At 44.2% G+C, this 17,368-nt stretch overlaps 2 protein-coding genes across 2 annotated transcripts; both read right to left on the bottom strand.

Moving 5' to 3' along the window:
- Window positions 1–5,746: 5,746 nt before the first annotated feature.
- On the bottom strand, window positions 5,747–7,986 carry LOC311043965 (COP9 signalosome complex subunit 8-like; the record flags this gene model as incomplete). The annotated part of the gene is made up of 2 exons (XM_084055388.1): window positions 5,747–6,354; window positions 7,842–7,986. The coding sequence occupies 2 exons, from the start codon at window positions 7,984–7,986 to the stop codon at window positions 5,747–5,749; spliced, it is 753 nt and encodes a 250-aa protein (XP_083911514.1).
- A 1,078-nt stretch (window positions 7,987–9,064) lies between these two features.
- LOC311043964 (DNA excision repair protein ERCC-6-like) lies at window positions 9,065–13,249 on the bottom strand (the record flags this gene model as incomplete). The annotated part of the gene is made up of 1 exon (XM_084055387.1): window positions 9,065–13,249. The coding sequence occupies one exon, from the start codon at window positions 13,247–13,249 to the stop codon at window positions 9,065–9,067; it is 4,185 nt and encodes a 1,394-aa protein (XP_083911513.1).
- Window positions 13,250–17,368: the final 4,119 nt, after the last annotated feature.

Raw genomic sequence — 17,368 nt, 5'->3', positions numbered from 1 at the left:
CAAAATAAGGTGCAGCAAGGGTCCACCACGTCCAATTGACTTCCAACGTTTTTGCTGTAATAATCACGGAGCATTTCACAAGTGAAGGTAATACACAATAGTTGAGGACACGGTGTGTGTGTGTGTGTGTGTGTGTGTGTGTGTGTGTGTGTGTGTGTGTGTGTGTGTGTGTGTGTGTGTGTGTGTGTGTGTGTGTGTGTGTGTGTGTGTGTGTATCATTTCCACATTCAGGTCACCTGCTCCAATGCTGTATAAGCATCCACTGTGAAGCCGAGTATGTTCAATCTGTGTAGTGATGTCTCAATGTTCTCTGATATAGCAGCAAATACCCCCGATATTGTTGTTGTTGATGAGAATAACAGAGAGGTTCTCATTCTAGAGGTTGGCTGTACGTTTGACCACAGCCTAGAAGAAGCCTTTATAACTAAAGTGTTGAAGTATCAACTGCTAGAGCGGACCATGTCGCAACTGGGCTACAACTGTAAACTTTTAGTTTTCATATTTGGCAGCCTGGGCCATGTTCATAAGCTCGTTGTTAGAGGCCTTCAGATGGCTGGTCTCTCAAAGAGAAAAGCCAAACAGCTAGCAAAATATTGCTCAGTGTCAGCTAGCATTGGCAGTCGCGCTATTTGGAGACGGCGCTGCTATTTGTACCCTTAAGCTGTATACTGACTGTTTGGCCCTACGTGTGTGTATAACTGTAACTGTGATTGCCTTTTTCGGCAGGTATGCCGTAGTAACCCACAGTGTCAAACTGCACTACTAGTATTTGTGTCCTTTAGACCTTGTATTTATGTGGACATAAATAAAGAATTCAAATGTGTGTGTGTGTGTGTGTGTGTGTGTGTGTGTGTGTGTGTGTGTGTGTGTGTGTGTGTGTGTGTGTGTGTGTGTGTGCACGCACGCACGTGCCAATAGAGCACCGTGCCTGTGAGAAAGACAGAAATAGATTATGAAAAATTAAAACAAACTTGTTTGTTAACATTAATGTGTAGCCTAGCCTATTAGCTAACCAAATTAATGATAAAGTTAATCTTAATCTTATATTATTAATAATTAAGAAATTGGCTACTATATTTTAAATCATGTAAAATCAACGTAAGTCATTACTGCAAGTCCAATCACATTAATCTTCAATGAAAATAACTTTGTGGAAATACAATAAAATCTCTAATCTGTGAATTCATGTGACCCTTACTTAAATCAGCAAAGTGCAGTGCTGAATGTGAGAAATATTGAGACCATCATGACTTATGACTTTGGTTGAGAACCAGTGTTGTAAGACACTTCTAGTCAGAGCGTTTGCTAAATGCCTCAATCATAAAGTTGTGAACAATACCCTAAATATAAACATTAACAATATACAGTACATAAGTAGCTGCTTCCAGGCAGTTATGTAATGGATTATGTCTGTTAAATGAACAATCTGTTCTTGTGGCCTTGTTTCATTGAGCATTTGTCTTCTATACAATAGAGTATATCTGCCCAGTGTTCGATTTGGTGAGGAGCTAGGATAGGGGATCCATGCCTCTTGTTACCATGGTGACATGGTTAACATGTTAACATGTTTTAACATGTCTTCGTAACTTAGTAACTAGGTAATTTACTTAATAACTTAGTAACTAGGTAATTTACTTAGTAACTTATTAACTAGGTAATTGACTTAGTAACTAGGTCATTTACTTAGTAACTAGGTAATTTACTTAGTAACTTAGTAACTAAGTTACATGATAACATGATAACATGTTATCGTGATACGCACACCAAACATAGCAGATCTACAAGCTCTGTCACAGATCGAGCTTAGCTCTATTGGCACGGTGCTCTATTGGCATGGTGGGTTGTGCGTCGGGTTGGCGAGCGGGAGAGTGGGGTACGATCCCATCTCGGTACAAAAACATCAATCAATCCAGTCAATCAACTACACTGCATACACTTGGAGGGACATCCTGTTGCATCACACACACACACACACACACACACACACACACACACACACACACACACACACACACACCGGAGGAGGCAACCATGCCAGGCATGCAAGGCACCAACCTGCTCATCAGGAGCAGTTAATGGCTCAGTCAACATATTCTCACTCTCAGAGAGTCCAAGCTAAATCCATGCCAAGCAGTGCGATTCAGTGTCTTGCTCAAGGACACTTCGACATGCGGCCACGAGGAGCCGGGTATCGAACCGGGAGCCTTCCCGTCCGCTCTACTTCCTATATGTGGCTTCCCGTCACCTGAAATCCGAACTACAGAGAACCTTCACAGAAATTTCCTGAAATCCTGTCCAATCAAATAGAGCCCCCCTGTGCTAGCACCAGAGAAACAAAGATCCCCCCCACCTCCCGTGCCTACAGAGAGCCAGTAACACACATGTAACACACGCGCACAAAACCAAACATGCACACACGTCACGCATAGAGCTTGCATTCCGGGGCTCGAAAGTCAAACAACTATTTGCTGTGCAGATCACCCAGCGGTGCCCCCACCTGTGGGAAGCTTGGGTGGGTGGGGGGGGGGGGGGGGGGCGGGGGGAGGGGTGGATCAAGATGTTAACGAATGAATTCACACAGACACACGCATGCAGACCTGTAATGCAAAATCACTAGGATGGTAAATATGAATTCTTAACAGAATCTCGCCACGCCTGATGACTTAATTACACTAATTTCTCTGTGGGCGTCCCTGGTGGGAACTGAGAGAGAGAGAGAGAGATACAGTGTGTGTGTGTGCGTGTGCGTGTGCGTGTGCGTGTGCGCGTGCGTGTGTGTGTGTGTGTGCGCACGCGCGTGTGTGCATACATTTTTATTTACCTGAGAATCTGCAATAACCATTTTTCAACATAAAAAATTTAGATGTGACTGAATTTGTGTGTAGTTGTGAACGTAGGTATATCCATTTGTCTGTATTCTGTCGTGTTTGTCTGTTTACACTTGAGTGTGTCTCCCTTTGTTGCTATTTGTGCGTGTGTGCGTGCGTGTGTGTGTATTAATTACTGTGACACCCCACACTGTGCTATCTTCCACATGAATTTTGTTTCTTTTCCATTTTCAGCAGGAGTCTGTATCTGCCCTATTTTTAACTGTTCCCTCAAAAGCTAAAAAAGACTCTTCTGCACATTCATTCATTTCCTACTGATTCGACTTCATTTGCAGGGGGTGGACAGAAACTAATTACAAGAACTCTCATTACTGTAATCGAATCGCTTTTTAATGTACTTTTGCTTTTCTTCTAGTAGCCTAATACCTAACTACTTTTTTAAAGACATGGATTACAGAGTAGCCTACATATACCAATCTTTGACAAAGCTTTCTCATAAAGAAGCATCACTGGTTAATGGTCACATGCTGGTGTGGCTGTCAGAGGCAAATCTCACAAACCACTGGAACGGTCTGAAATGATTGTGTGCGTGCTACCAGTTATATAAAATGTTATAACTGAAGAGAGGAGCAGTCAGATCCGGTTGAATCATGCCCATATATGGAGTAATACATCATAGATACGTAATAGATGACAGACGTCATAGACTGGACATCCGGCCTGCCAAACATACAGAATGAACTCCAATGAGTGCATGCATCTGGTAGTTCCGTTTTGCCCATTTTTAAATTTGTATTTATTTTGTACTATTTTACTGTAATAATTGCAAAGTCTATCACTCAGATGTTGGGTAAATGAGCCACTCAATAAGCCCCTCTGGGTTTCTTCGATCTACCTTGCACAGTTAACTTTTGTTTTATAATAAATATCTATATTTTGCCATTAAATAAAAAACTCACCCGTACGTTTGTCATTTTTTTTCGTCTCATTTCTTGCACAGATTGTACACATTTCTGCACTATGTAGTATTCTTAATTATTCTTATATATATTGAATTTAGCAGCCGGATGTCACAAAGAATCAAACAGAGGCAGCTTTGGTAAATCTGGCAGGAGCCACTGGTACCCTCTGTAGGAGCTCAGCAATCTGCAGAGACGTCTTCCATGGGCTTATCTTTCTCCTCTCCTTCTCTAAGCCTTGCCGTCAGTCAGAACCAAAGACAAGCCCTTCATGGCTAGGATCGTCACTGCCACCTGAGAGAAGCCAAGTCGCCATAGGACAGTGGTGTAAAGTAATTACGAATATTTACTCAAGTACTGTACTTACTGTAACTAAGTACAATGTTGAGGTATTTTTTATTATAGTTGGTATTTGGTATTTCCAATTTCCAATACTTTTACTTCTACTCCACTACATCTCAGAGGCAAATAGCTTTTGACTAGCTTTTACTCCACTACAATTTTTTGAAAACTTTAGTTACTAGTTACTAGTTGACTATTATTACAAAACATACATTAACCACTTCAACCCTATATATTTCGGTTATTTTCAAAAGTTTTTTATACATTTGAAAACATTTAGATACCAATACTTTTGTTCTTTTACTCAAGTCAATTTTGAATAGCAGACTTTTAACTTGTAACAGAGTATTTCTACATTGCCGTATTGATACTTTTTCTTAAGTAAAAAATGAGTACTTTTTCCACCACTGCCATAGAAGTAGTCCAGCGCGTCACATATCGTCTGTTCGTCAGCCTTAGGGCTGTAGCATAGTGGGTGGCAGAGAGGCCATCTGTAATCAGGTCACCGTTTTGCCTCCCGACCACAGTCTGTGTGTCAAAGGGTCACACAGTGAGCAAAACCACCCTTAGCTGCTCTCCCTCGCGTGCTCGTCATAACCATCTGAATAGCCATCAGTTGGGTGAAGCTAAAACTGTATTTTCCCCGCGCTGGATAAAGGTAAAAAAAAAAAGATTCTGAAACAGTCTGAAATCCCCTTGTTAGCCCTCTGCTTCATCCTCATACTTCATCCAGATTCCATCTGCTGCATCATGCATCATGGAAAAGGAATTCACACAGATGCTGGACCGATGGCTTCTGAATGGAGGGTGATATGGCCCTCTTGTCCTCAGCGGGTCGGCACCAGAGCACTTTTTGGAGGCATGGGGGATAGACTTGGGGCGCTTTCTCTGGGCCAAAGATTGGAAAGTATTTTACGGTAAGCCGGTTAAGCGCCTTGCAGGTGCTGGCTCCTGTACAACAGCGGGTGCTTTGAGCTCTCCACCTTGACTTTTTCGGTCCAGCGCTATGAAATCCCCGGGGAGGATGTCCTAATGGTTTTGCAGTACTGGGACGTCTGAGTGTTGTGGGCTTTGGTCGATTTGATATTAAGCAGTGGAACAATGTGCTGTCTGACTCTGAGCAGGGTTAGTGCTCAACATCAGCGAGCTAGCAAAAAAAAAAAGAAGAAAACTTGAAGTTGGTTCATCTCTCTCCTCTCTCCTCGGTCCCTCTTCTCTATCGTTCACATAAAACATCAAATAAAGGAAGAGTTAGATCCACACTGTACTGCATGGGTGATACAGTATAGTATTCTGATAGTATATCATGCGTATGTGCATGCACTGTTTGTTGTGTGTAGCATGCGTTATCCAGGAGGGAGATTCTCATGACAGTAAGTAGGGTCTGAACTTCAACAAATCCATCCTGTGGTGTCCTTGGTGTTCACTCTCCATTCCGACATCTCACCACTCCGACTAGTGGCTTCCACGTGCGGTTAGGGTTAGGGTTAGGGTTAGGGTTAGGTATAGGGTTCGTCAACGTCGGAAAGGCGACATGTCGGAAAGGAGAAATGCACCCGGTGTCCTTCAGGCAGAAGAGAGGACGGAGGAGGTGGTGTTTGTGGAGGTGGGGCGTTATCAGTTCTCCAGGAAAGCCACGTAGTCAGTGAGCCTGGCCAACTGCTCCTCGGGAGCAACCAGGGAGACCGGTGGCGGATTTGGTTTCTGGGGTATTACCATCCTAGTGTCAGGGTCTTCCTGCCAACCCTGACTCACCACGCCTTTGACAGCCTCCTCCACAGAGTAGCCCACCAGGGCTGCAAGGTCTCCTGGTGCAATCGAGGTGTATGCCTGGGCCACCAGAGCATACGCGCGCTTCCGTGTGTTTTCTCGCAGAGCCTCCATCACCGGCTTGATGTTTTCGGACCACTGGAAAGCTGCGATCGACGCGTAGACTCCCGGAAAGTCTCGTTGACCTATGTGCTGGCCAACAGCCCAAACTGCCTTCAACTCGGGGTTTGATTTCATCGCCTGAGGAATCCGCTCCCAGAGAAAACCGGCGTTAGTCACGTCATTGTCCACTAAATACAAAGACAGCAAATGAGTGTAGGCTTGAGGTGTTGCGATGCCTTCCAGCTCGTCTGTTTCACGCTGTTCTAGCATTTTATGGTAATCCTCCATAATCACAGGTAAGGTTGTAAATTGTTTCCGGCCTTTGAACACCGGCAATGACAAAAGGATTCCTGCTGTTGAACACGAGTTTTGTTTCAGAAGAAAACCATCTTCTCTACATCTTATATAGGCTGAGCAGATTCCTGGTCTGATGTCACACTTCACTCGAACGGTTGCTATGCATGCCTAGCAATGCTGATTTGCGCAGTTTTAGGCTACACTTGGACATTTTGAGGTTGATATTCAGCCGAAGCAGTTCTAAATGGTAATGAAACAGTTGCTATTGCAAACGTCAAGTGACAGACTGAATTTCTAGTTTCTGTTCTCTTTTCCATCTATTGTTGTTGTTGTTGTTGTTGTTGTTGTTGTTGTTGTTGTTGTTGTTGTTGTTGTTGTTGATGATTCATTTTCTGCTTGTTTTGACAATGACAGTGAGTAGAGGGACACTGGCATTGCCAAATAAAAAGCTTAAGCTTTGAAACTGAATGTCCTTTATACCTCAATATATATATAACACAATTACGACAAAAATCTAGTTTAACGTTTACTATAATAGTTTTCAGTAAAGGCTGCAAAGAAAGAGTGTCAAAACTGCATGCAATGGTATTTTTTTTGTCAAAGCAACACGTTTTTCATGAATCATTCTGATCTAAATGATTGACTTTTCTGCCTAAGAATTGATTTTATACTGGAAGTCAATGGAGGTTGGATTGGGCCATGATGGCAGTCATGTATGACGCGGCAACTTGGGAGATCTCCATACATGGGCATAAAAGGACGTCACAACAGTACTATGACGTCATTATCTGTCAGAGCACTTTTAGGCCAGTCTATGATGTCACTGACGCACCAACTTGGAAGAGTTCAGGAAGTATAGTGTTTGGGAGAGTTCAGGGATCTCCATTATGGGCATAAAGGGACAGAGAACGACACCCACACATGGATTAGACAGACAGACAGACAGACAGGGCAGAACCCTTTATCAGAATACTTGCTGTATAGACCTCCGTAACTCTTTGGTGATGTCATCATTTTGATGTAAGTCATCAATATACAATTATGTTGTTTTGTTATTCCGGTGAAAGCTTGCATTTAGACACAACACTCAAAACAATAAAACAAATAAACGCAATGACGTGTTTTGATGTGTGTCAATCCAAAGCCCACATCGCCAAGGGCGTGTTTTGATGTTTGTATTGGTGTTTTCAGTCTTTACGCCAGATGGTGCTCTTCGCTAACCTATGAGTCACCATTTGACTCCCAGTGAAGCAGTGAAGCAGCAAATCACGTGATCTAAAAAAAAACAGCCACATTCCCTTCCATTCTAATGGATTTGGAAAAATGCCCTTTTCTCTGCTTTCTGTTGGTATTCGGCAAAAACAACCTACATTCAACTACCAATAACTCTGGAACGGATTATCGCGACGGCACAAATAGAATAACATAATATTTGTGAAAACGCTCTGAATCGCTGACAAGGTCGGCTATAGACAATGTTTTACTCTGGCGGTTACTGAGTTAATACAACCAAATGTTAAAACTGTTTTGATTTGCACCGAACCTCTGATAAGTTGGATTGTGGCCTTGGGAGGAGCCATGCTGACGGGCAGGAGGTACGTTTCCAAGGTGCTTAGGTAGTCTTGAGGGTGCTTCTTCGTGTGACCTGCATGAATGGAGTCCTCCCACCACTGTATTGTGACGTCCATCCCATGCTGCTACCACGAGTCCACTGAGCACTGACCCCACTGCTAATGCCAGGCCTCTTGGCAAGCTTCATATCAAACTGGGTATCTGCTGGGGAGAGGGATCAGGTCAAAGGTGGGAGGATTGTGCAGATTATGTTCCTTAAGTCCATGGATCATACTTGTCTTGGACGGGTTTATCACCAAAACCTCTTTCTTTTACTCCTTGTCTTTGTCTTTCTCTGTTTCTCCACACCTTATAGGCTGAGCAGATTTGCTCTGACCTCACACACAACACAAACCATTGCCATGCATGACTAGATTTACACAGGTACACAGGTGACCTTGCAGTTTGCAGATTTCCAAGCAGTCGTAATACTTATGTAATGGCAAGCTAACAACTTTTAATGGTGCATCACTGCCAGTGGTTCATGGCTCTGTTCTCTTTTTAAATAAAAGCAGTTTGGATTCATTAATCCAACCTTAAGTAAGTGTACCAGAGAAATGTGCAGGTGCACACACAATGTAACTGTGTATTATGCAGCCAAACATTCACAAGCGATGTAGCTTGTGAATGATTTGGTTTTGGCCAGAGATTAGAGAATGAAAAGTATGCTAAGAGGGAATGATTGTATTTTTCCTTTATATGTGATTTGAAAGGGACATTCATTCATTCATTCTATAAGGTTTGGTTGCAAAACTATTTGATCAATCTATACATTCATAATAATTTTATAGCTCCAATGTTCAACTTTATGAAATGAAAAAACAAAATTTTGAATAATCCCTGATGATGAGTAACATAATGGTCTGGAAAATAATGAGTCATGTAAAATAACAATACATTTGTGATACTACAATGATACGAGAGATATACTCTTGAATAGATTCAATGGAGATTGAAAAAAAAAACAGACACACAAATGTACTATTTTTTATCAACTAATGAAAATCTTTTTGGGAACAGATACAAAACAACTGTCTTTACAGCCTAAAGACAGAAAGGACAACAAATGTATTCCAGCCATAACACCTTTAGGCCCCATTTGGTCTATTAGGTATCTCAGAATGTCAGTCCATTAACGATTCATAATTCCTTCACTCAGCGGTAATTCTCTTTCAGTCTCCAAATGCCCTCTTGTCCAGCAGTTCTATGGAAGTTACAGATACTCCTGAGCAGTTCCCTGAACACCGGCGTCTGCTCCTTGTTCAGTCTGGGCGTGAAGTATTCCAGCACCTCCTGGGTACTGGCCTGTCCGTCCACGCAGGCCCGGAAGGCCACAAAGTCACGCAGGTCCATGAGCAGCTCGACGTCCTCTGTAGAGGGTGCAGGTGGGCCTCTAGCTCCGCCCCCAAACTCCTCCTCCTCCATCGCTTCTTCCTCTCGGCTCAAGGCGGGAGTGCACAGGTGACTACGGGCTCTCATCGTAGCCAGCAGGGAGGAGGAGGAGAGCGGGGCTCCGTCTTTTGTCTCTTCCCCGCTAAAATAAGACCCTGCCCTAGGTTTCTTCGAGACATACTTCTTTATAATAGTGGTATGCTTGCAGTTGTCTTCGGCAGGGGCAGCTGTAGTAGAAGGTGCAGACAAGGGAGTCATTTTTGGGCCGAACCGTTTCATAGCAGGGGGTAGAGGAGACCTGTTGTAGGGAAGGCGGAATCTTTGCTGCGACCCCTTGAGTGCTCTCAGGGCCTCTTTAGCAACTCTATTAGCCTCTGCCTCTACCAGAACATAGTCCGGGTTGGAGGCCTCCATGATGGTATCGTGCTGCATCACGCTGTGGATATTAGATTTCTCAAAGAGCTTTGCTAAGACATAGTCATCACTCTTCTTCTGGTCCTGGTTGTTGTCATTTTCGCCCTCTTTCTTAAACATCCTGCTTTTCACCAGGTGGGAGATGGGATGACCCTCCAAGACAGCGTCACAGGATTGCTTGTGCTTTCTCTTCTTGCGTCCGCTTGTGTCAGATTGGTCACAGTGCCTTCTCTTTTCCCTGTGCTTCTGAGGGCTGCTTAGATTAGTTTCTCTGCTTCTGTACCGGTCAGGTGAGTCCAAGTGCCTGCTTGTTTGTGTGCGGTCTCTGTGTTTCTCTCTTGTGTGCTGTGAAGAGTTTGACGGAATATGTGGCACCATATCTGCACTATTCTGACTGGCACACAAGTCTGTGTTCCCAACTCTTGGTGTGGGAATGCGATTGGTTAAGGTGTGCCTGTCCTCCGGAGAAGCATCCTTCTGATTGGCTGAGGAGTGTTTCCGTGCGTAATCGCAGGCCCCATGCGATGACCTCAGCCTCTCTGGTTTCTTTGGCACTGGGACCTCTGATCCTGTCCCAGTGAATATGACACTCGTCTCCGTTTCCCGGGTTACATCTGGGCTGTCCAAAGTGAAGAGCTCGTAGAAATCATTGGACTTGAAGAAACGTCTTTGTTTGGGATCCTTCAGCACCCGATTGGTCAGGAACTGTTTGAAGATTTGCCTGTGGTATATTTTCTCTTCAATGGTCCCTGCAGTCAAGAGTCTATATATGGTCACTTGTTGCTTCTGACCAATCCTCCATGCTCGCTCTTGTGCCTGAGCGTCGGTGCTCGGGTTCCAGTCTGGGTCATATATAATGACTCTGTTGGCTCCGGTGAGGTTAATACCCAGACCTCCAACTCTTGTCGTCAACAGGAAGATGAAAATGGAGTTGTCCTCATTGTAGCGAGTGATAAGAGGCTGCCGGGAGGCTATGCCAGTGGTGCCATCCATTTTGAGGTAGGAGTAGTTATTTTCCCTCACGAAACCCTCGAAGATATTCAACATCTTTCTGGACTGAGTGAAGAGCAGCACTCGTTGTCCTTGTTTGAACCAGAGGCGCAGCAGTGATTCCACCACCATCAGTTTGCCAGAGCGTTTCCAATACCCAAAGTGTTCCTCTTTGGTCAGCTGGTCTTTGGGAATGCCCCTCATGTGCCCCGGGCCCCCAGTGAAGAGGTCCGGATGGTTGCAGATCTTACGCATCGCTATCAAACCTTTTAACAACTGCATGTTCCCGTCCAGTATTTGGTATGCTTCTTTGGAATCCAAGAATCTCTGATACACCTGCCGCTGTTCCTCTGTCAATCTGCAAAACAGAACTTGTTCATTTTTGTCAGGCAAAGAGAGGTTGGACTTGACATCTGCTTTCACCCGTCTGAGCAGGTACGGGTTTATGGTGTCCCTCAGCACGCAGGCACACTTGTACGCCGTCTGAACCTGCACATCTGAAGCGTTGCTATAGCCTCCCATGGTGATGGGCACAGAAAACAGCTCCATGAAGACAGGTAGAGTGCCCAGCTTGCCTGGGAAGATGAAGTCAAACAGAGACCACAGCTCTGTCAAGTTGTTCTGCATTGGAGAACCTGACAAAATTAATCTGTGGGGGGTACGGAACTGTTTGCAGGCGGTGGTGACTACAGCATGTGGGTTCTTAATCATGTGGCCCTCGTCCAATATAACATAGTGCCAGTCATAACGCTTCAAGGAATCCTCCATGAGCCTCACTGCCGAGTATGTGGTGATGAGGATACCATTACATGCCGCTACCTCAGTTATCAGATTCTCCATTTTGCCAGTGTAGGAGCCGGTCTTGTGTAAGACGGACACCCTGAACAGAGGCCACCAGGTGTGGAACTCCTTCACCCACTGGTGCATGACTGTAGCCGGGCACACAATGACTGTAGGACCCAGACCTTCATACCTGTAGTTGGATCCCTTGGACCTCACTTTGCTGTAGCTTAGACCGGCCAGGAAGCCGATGACCTGGATGGTTTTACCCAATCCCATCTCGTCTCCCACAATGCCACCTGCCTGCTGACAATGGAGTTCCCATAACCACCGTACACCAGTCTGCTGGTACTTGAATAGCTTCTTCCAGATGAGGCCAGGCACTTTGAATCCCTTGTCAAACTCTGTGTCACTCTCATCCGTCTCTTCTTCACTTCTTTCCCTCTTGTCTTCTCGCTCTTGAAGACGTTGTCTCCTCCATGTCTTTATTCTTTGTTTGTAGGAATCCAAATTTCCATCATCTGTGTATTTTTCCTCTTTTACCTTCTCAGAATCCTCCTCTTTCTCTGAACTATCAGGAAAGTAATTCTCCTCACTTTCCTTTCTCTTCTGCTTCCTTTGCCCCTTTCCTTCACTCTTCCTCTTATATAGCTCATACTCTTTGTCATCCCCCCAATAGACCTCGGCCAGGTTCTCTCCTGCCTCCCCGTCAGAATCTACGCTCTCGTCACTGTATAGATATTCAGACCCCTCGCTGTCCGTCTCCTCACTGACGCAGAGCTTTCTCTTGGTTTTAGGCAGCCGTGGCTCGACCTTGGGTCGGGCCTTAGGGTGGAGGCGGGGGGAGGCGAGTTTTATGTTACTCTTTTTCTTGCTCTCTCCGTCTGGGCTGAACCCAATGTGTGTCTTATTCTTCAGGGATGCCAGCCTCTTCCTGTCTTTAGCCAACTTGGCCTGGTTTTCCAGGTAATGGTCAAAGGCAGATTTCTCCACCACCATTGCTTTTTTGTGCTCATTCTTGTCCACCTTCTGAGGGATTTGCGTTCCAAATGGCGTCATGTGGCCTGTCCGGATAAGCTCCTCCCACTTGCTTTCCTGAGCTGGCACGAGCATGCTACACAGTGTGGATGGCCCCGGTTCTTCCTCAGCTATAAGCTCCGCCTCGACCCTCATGGCATCATCCCCTCCCAGTAGAGACTGTAGCCTCCGCTGTTTAGCCCAGATCTTCTCCAGCAGTTTTTCCTTATTCTCTCTCTTTCGCTTGACAGACTCAATCTTCCTGCTGATGTCCATGCTGGACGCAGCATGGGGAGTCAGTTGCTCAATGATCTTGTTGATTTGTTTTAGAGCTGTGGTAACAGATTGAACATCATCCAGTACAGACCGGTACTCTTTCTCAGCCTTAGCCTTACTTGCCTCCCGAATGGCTTGGTCCACTTGCTGCAACACACCCCGCTCCAGAACATCCTGGTCATACACGGCCACCCCCAGGCCCTGTAGTTCTGCCTCCCCAGAGTTGGCAGATGCAGCCTGGATACGTCGGCGGTTGATCTGCAACAGGTATTGAGGCCTCTTACCACCTTCCTTGGGTACAGTGTTTACAGGGTAAGCTGCAGCAGCTTCAGAGTTGGTCTCAGACTCCTGGCTGGTTCCAGTGATGGAGCACATTGCGGAGCGTCTGTTCGCCCCATCCTTGTCCGTGCCTCCAACGACTGGGCTGGAGAACGAAGAGGGAACCTGCTGCCTACCACCATCTACTGGCATGGTGATGTACTTTAAATCCACACTCGCTTGTCAAGCGAAACGTTCCCTGTGTAAAACCATCCCTGCATCTTATATATTAGTTTACCACATTCCTGACGTCACACAACATAAACCCAGTGTCAGAGTTGTGCAAGTTCACACTACAAGAGATAGCTCAAAGTTACGTTCACCCAATGTTAATGTTTATGAAATAGTTCATGTTGGCAGTTCACTATTTAGAACTACAAGTTCACAGTCCCAGAAAATGAACTACTTCTACTTTTTTACGCTGTGGATCTGCAAGAGGATAGCTGTCTATGACAGTGTTGAAATACGTTCAAAGACGTTGATGGGCTGTGATCGGGCTACAACCTTTGCAACCAAATTTGGAGTTATAAATAGCATATGGCATAGACAACTGCACGTCACAGGCACTGTATTTACATCCTATATTAAAATTGCCTTGAGGGAGGACTGGCGGGTGGGCTGGCAGACGTCTGATGTCACGCTCATGCCACCATGACTCAGTCATAAACATATGAGGAGTTTCCAATGCAGCTACGCCCAAATATGGAGTGTGCTGTCTATACCTCAATGTGTCATCATGGTATCAGGCACCAACAAATCGCTCAGCTTCATATATGGGCTCAAAAGGGGCATGCCCATTATGGGCATATACTGATGACATTATAGGGATCTATATATGTGGGCATAAAAGGGGCAACGACTGATAGATACAGAGATCTCCATATCAGAGGTCGCGCTAGGATATTAAACTGCTGTTCGCCGTGTCTGGAATGATTTCAGTTATCGGACATCTGAAAAAAACAACGGACATAATAATTTGAATGCATGAATGACAAGCAGGTGCATAAACATAGCCAATAATAACACTTAAAGTATTATATTTATGTTTAACTGCATTTAACCGTTGAACACTCCACGTGTACCCATTTACACAAAAAATCCCAAACACCCATCCACACTTTGGGGTGTGTGTGTGTGTGTATGTGTTTGTCTGTCTGTCTGTCTGTCTTAGCTGACTGTCCGACGGTCTGTCAGAGAGAGAGAGAGAGAGAGAGAGAGAGAGAGAGAGAGAGAGAGAGAGTTGGATGAAGTGACAGTAGAGAAAGCGCGTAGTGTTTTGATGCAGTGTATTTGGACAGATGGCTGTGTGTTTGTGTGCTAATTACAGACTGGCTGCCTGACAGTGTGAGCACAATCAAAGTGGAAACAAGCTTTGTTTGTTCAGCTTCATATACGCACACAGCGAGACACACACACATACACATACCAGATGCAAACCTGTGTGCGCACACAGATACACTGACACAGAAAAACAAAGTGGACTAGATAGGGACAGAACACGCACACCATGGACACTATGGTACTAACGTCATATAGCATGGCTGGCTGGACTCCATATTTGGGCATGACTCACACAGAACTCCATAAAAGGCCATAAAAGGGACACAGCCAGACACAGGAATCTCCATGGGCGTTACGTGGACACAGACAAACAGACAGGGGGGGTACAGCGGGTACCTGTCCCTGACAACAGGTACAGCGGCTTTTGCATAACTGGGTGGGGCATGAAGGTGCATAGTTACATGCCCAAAATGGAAACACCAGGGTTAATGTGGTTAATCGTCCTTTAGCGTGGATTTAAACATGGATTGTATTATTCAGCATGGGCTGAACTCCTGCATTCAAATGAAATATTTTAGCGGTAGAGAAAAAACAACAACAACATGAAGCCACTCCTGTCTCCATTCCTAGCCTCTATTTCTCCACAATGTTCTCTGGTCTTGGCTCCATTTCTCTTTTTTTCCATTCCTCCCTCTTGTTTTATCTATTTCAGAGTGCCATGGGTAGCTGTTCACGTTTCAGACACTTGTTTTGCCTGCTGGGTTGTCTGTGGTTTTCCTCGCTGAGCTGTTTTATTTGGTTGGTTGTTTTTTCAAACCAAGAACTATGTGTCAAAGTTGGGTTCACTTCACAACTCCAAGAATTTACTTGAGTGCGCGTGTGCGTGTGCGTGTGCGTGTGCGTGTGCATGTGCGTGTGTGTGTGTGTGTGTGTGTGTGTGTGTGTGTGTGTGTGTGTGTGTGTGTGTGTGTGTGCGTCTGTGTAAAATGATCATTTTGCACTCAAGGCCAGAGTTTCTATTTAGTGGTGGAACATTTTGACATCTTGGTTGCTGCTTGAGTGAACAACTTCTCTTCTTCAAGTTCTAATTAAGCCTATAGTTAGTATTTACTACAACTATAATGCGTGTGTGCGTGTGTGTACGTGTGTGCGTGCGTGCGTGCGTGCGTGCGTGCGTGCGTGCGTGCGTGCGTGCGTGCGTGCGCGTGTGTGATGTACTGTCAAAATGTTCCACCACACAAGGTCGGGAGTAGTTTAACTGAGATATTGCAAAAATGTACCTGTTAGGTTAACACTCTAGATGTTGCGCATGAAAACATAAAAGAACCATAGAAATCAGTACAAATACTTACAATATGTAAGGCTAAATTGTTTAAATCCCATTCACCTTTGTGTAAATTAAAGTAAAAAAGAAGAGAAAAAAAAAACAAGAAGAAAGAATGAATGAACATCTGGCAGTTGGCACCTCGTTTGCTCTGCCTGCCTGACGAGGCATGACCAGACGCCACTGTAATGCCAGACACGACATCTCGTTAGGCCCTCGTTAAGCTCGTTAAGGCCTCGCTCATTACGCTTCTGTTAATGAGCCTGCTTTGAGGTGATTGAGCTGGAGAGGGATAGGAGCGTGACGGGTGGCATCTACTGTTGCATTTAGTTTGGGTTGTGTGACTAGTAACTGAACGATGAAGAGTAAAGTACTGTAATAAGTTCATACAGACAGAAAATCAAAGGACAAATTAAAATTTGTATTCAGTTGGGTTGAAAAGCAAGGCGGTATAAATAAATCATCAACTAGAAATGGCATGTGAAAATTACAAGCTTGTGATTCAGGACATGAAATCGTAGCAGAGCTGAGAGTGATAGTCAGTGGTGGACAATAACAAAGTACATTTACTTGAGTACTGTACTTTCTTTTTAGATTACTTGAGTATTTGTATTAATTATTTGATACTTATGACTTTCACTCCATTTCATTTCAACACATTTTACATTATAAATATTTTAGTTTTGACACTACATCTCTAGGAAGGGAAAAAGTACATTATTTATTAACCACTTAAGCCCTTCTTCAAATATTGTGAAAATAGCAGATCTGCAAGCTCACAAACTACTTTTTAATTTGTACTTTTGAATAGGGTTCTTCGCTTTTGGTAACTGTTTAAACTTGTTATCAGGGTTGCCCGATATGCGGCATTCATCTTCTGAATGGTGGTATCCATCGCTCATTGCATGGGTGCCTGTTCGCTCTACCGCATCATAACCTTCAGCTGCACTCTCCTGTGGATTTGAATTCCAGTGTTTATCCAGCCCTGTGGATCTAAGGCTATATGTTCACATTGGCAGCACAAATCAGATTGTTGGCCTATCAAGAATGGAATCAGAATGTTTTTTTTAATTAATTCTTAAAAGCAAAAAAAACACATGGAAAAAGTTTTTTTTGCTATTCAGATGTGAACCACATTCCTCTGAGGTTTGAAATGTGTATTCAGCAAGCCTCCTGTCATTGTATGGATGTTGATGGGTTATGGTTCGACCAAACAATTGCATTTGGGATGCACTATATTGACATTTTGGCCAATATTCAATAAATGATGAACTGTATGGTTAAATTCATCGATACTGATGTTGCAATACTAGTTTTCAGTAGGGTTTACCTTACACCTGTCGTACAGTAACTGTGATTCTGGGTGCAGATACAGACTTCTAAAAAGACTTTGGATTCTTATTACCCAATCTATTAGGCCTAATGGTACAGTGTCTGCTTTCACTACTGAAGGACATGATTAGTTGAAACTTTTTATAACGTTTGCTTGAATTTGTATTTTTGGGAAAGCTTCCCCAGAAGACACTGATTGAATCTTCTGCCTTCAATCATTACAAAAGGCTTTTCTGCTTCACATTCAAACATACAACACCCACCATAAATATAATAAAATAAATGATTGGCATAAAAATATTAGGATTATTTGGTTTGATATGAGTAAAATCGTT

Source organism: Gymnoscopelus microlampas, assembly GCF_963454915.1.
Source record: "Gymnoscopelus microlampas genome assembly, chromosome: 4".
Classification (NCBI taxonomy): Eukaryota; Metazoa; Chordata; class Actinopteri; order Myctophiformes; family Myctophidae; genus Gymnoscopelus; species Gymnoscopelus microlampas.
The sequence above is the reverse complement of the archived record's forward strand: the minus strand, read 5'-3'. Positions and strand labels throughout refer to the sequence as shown.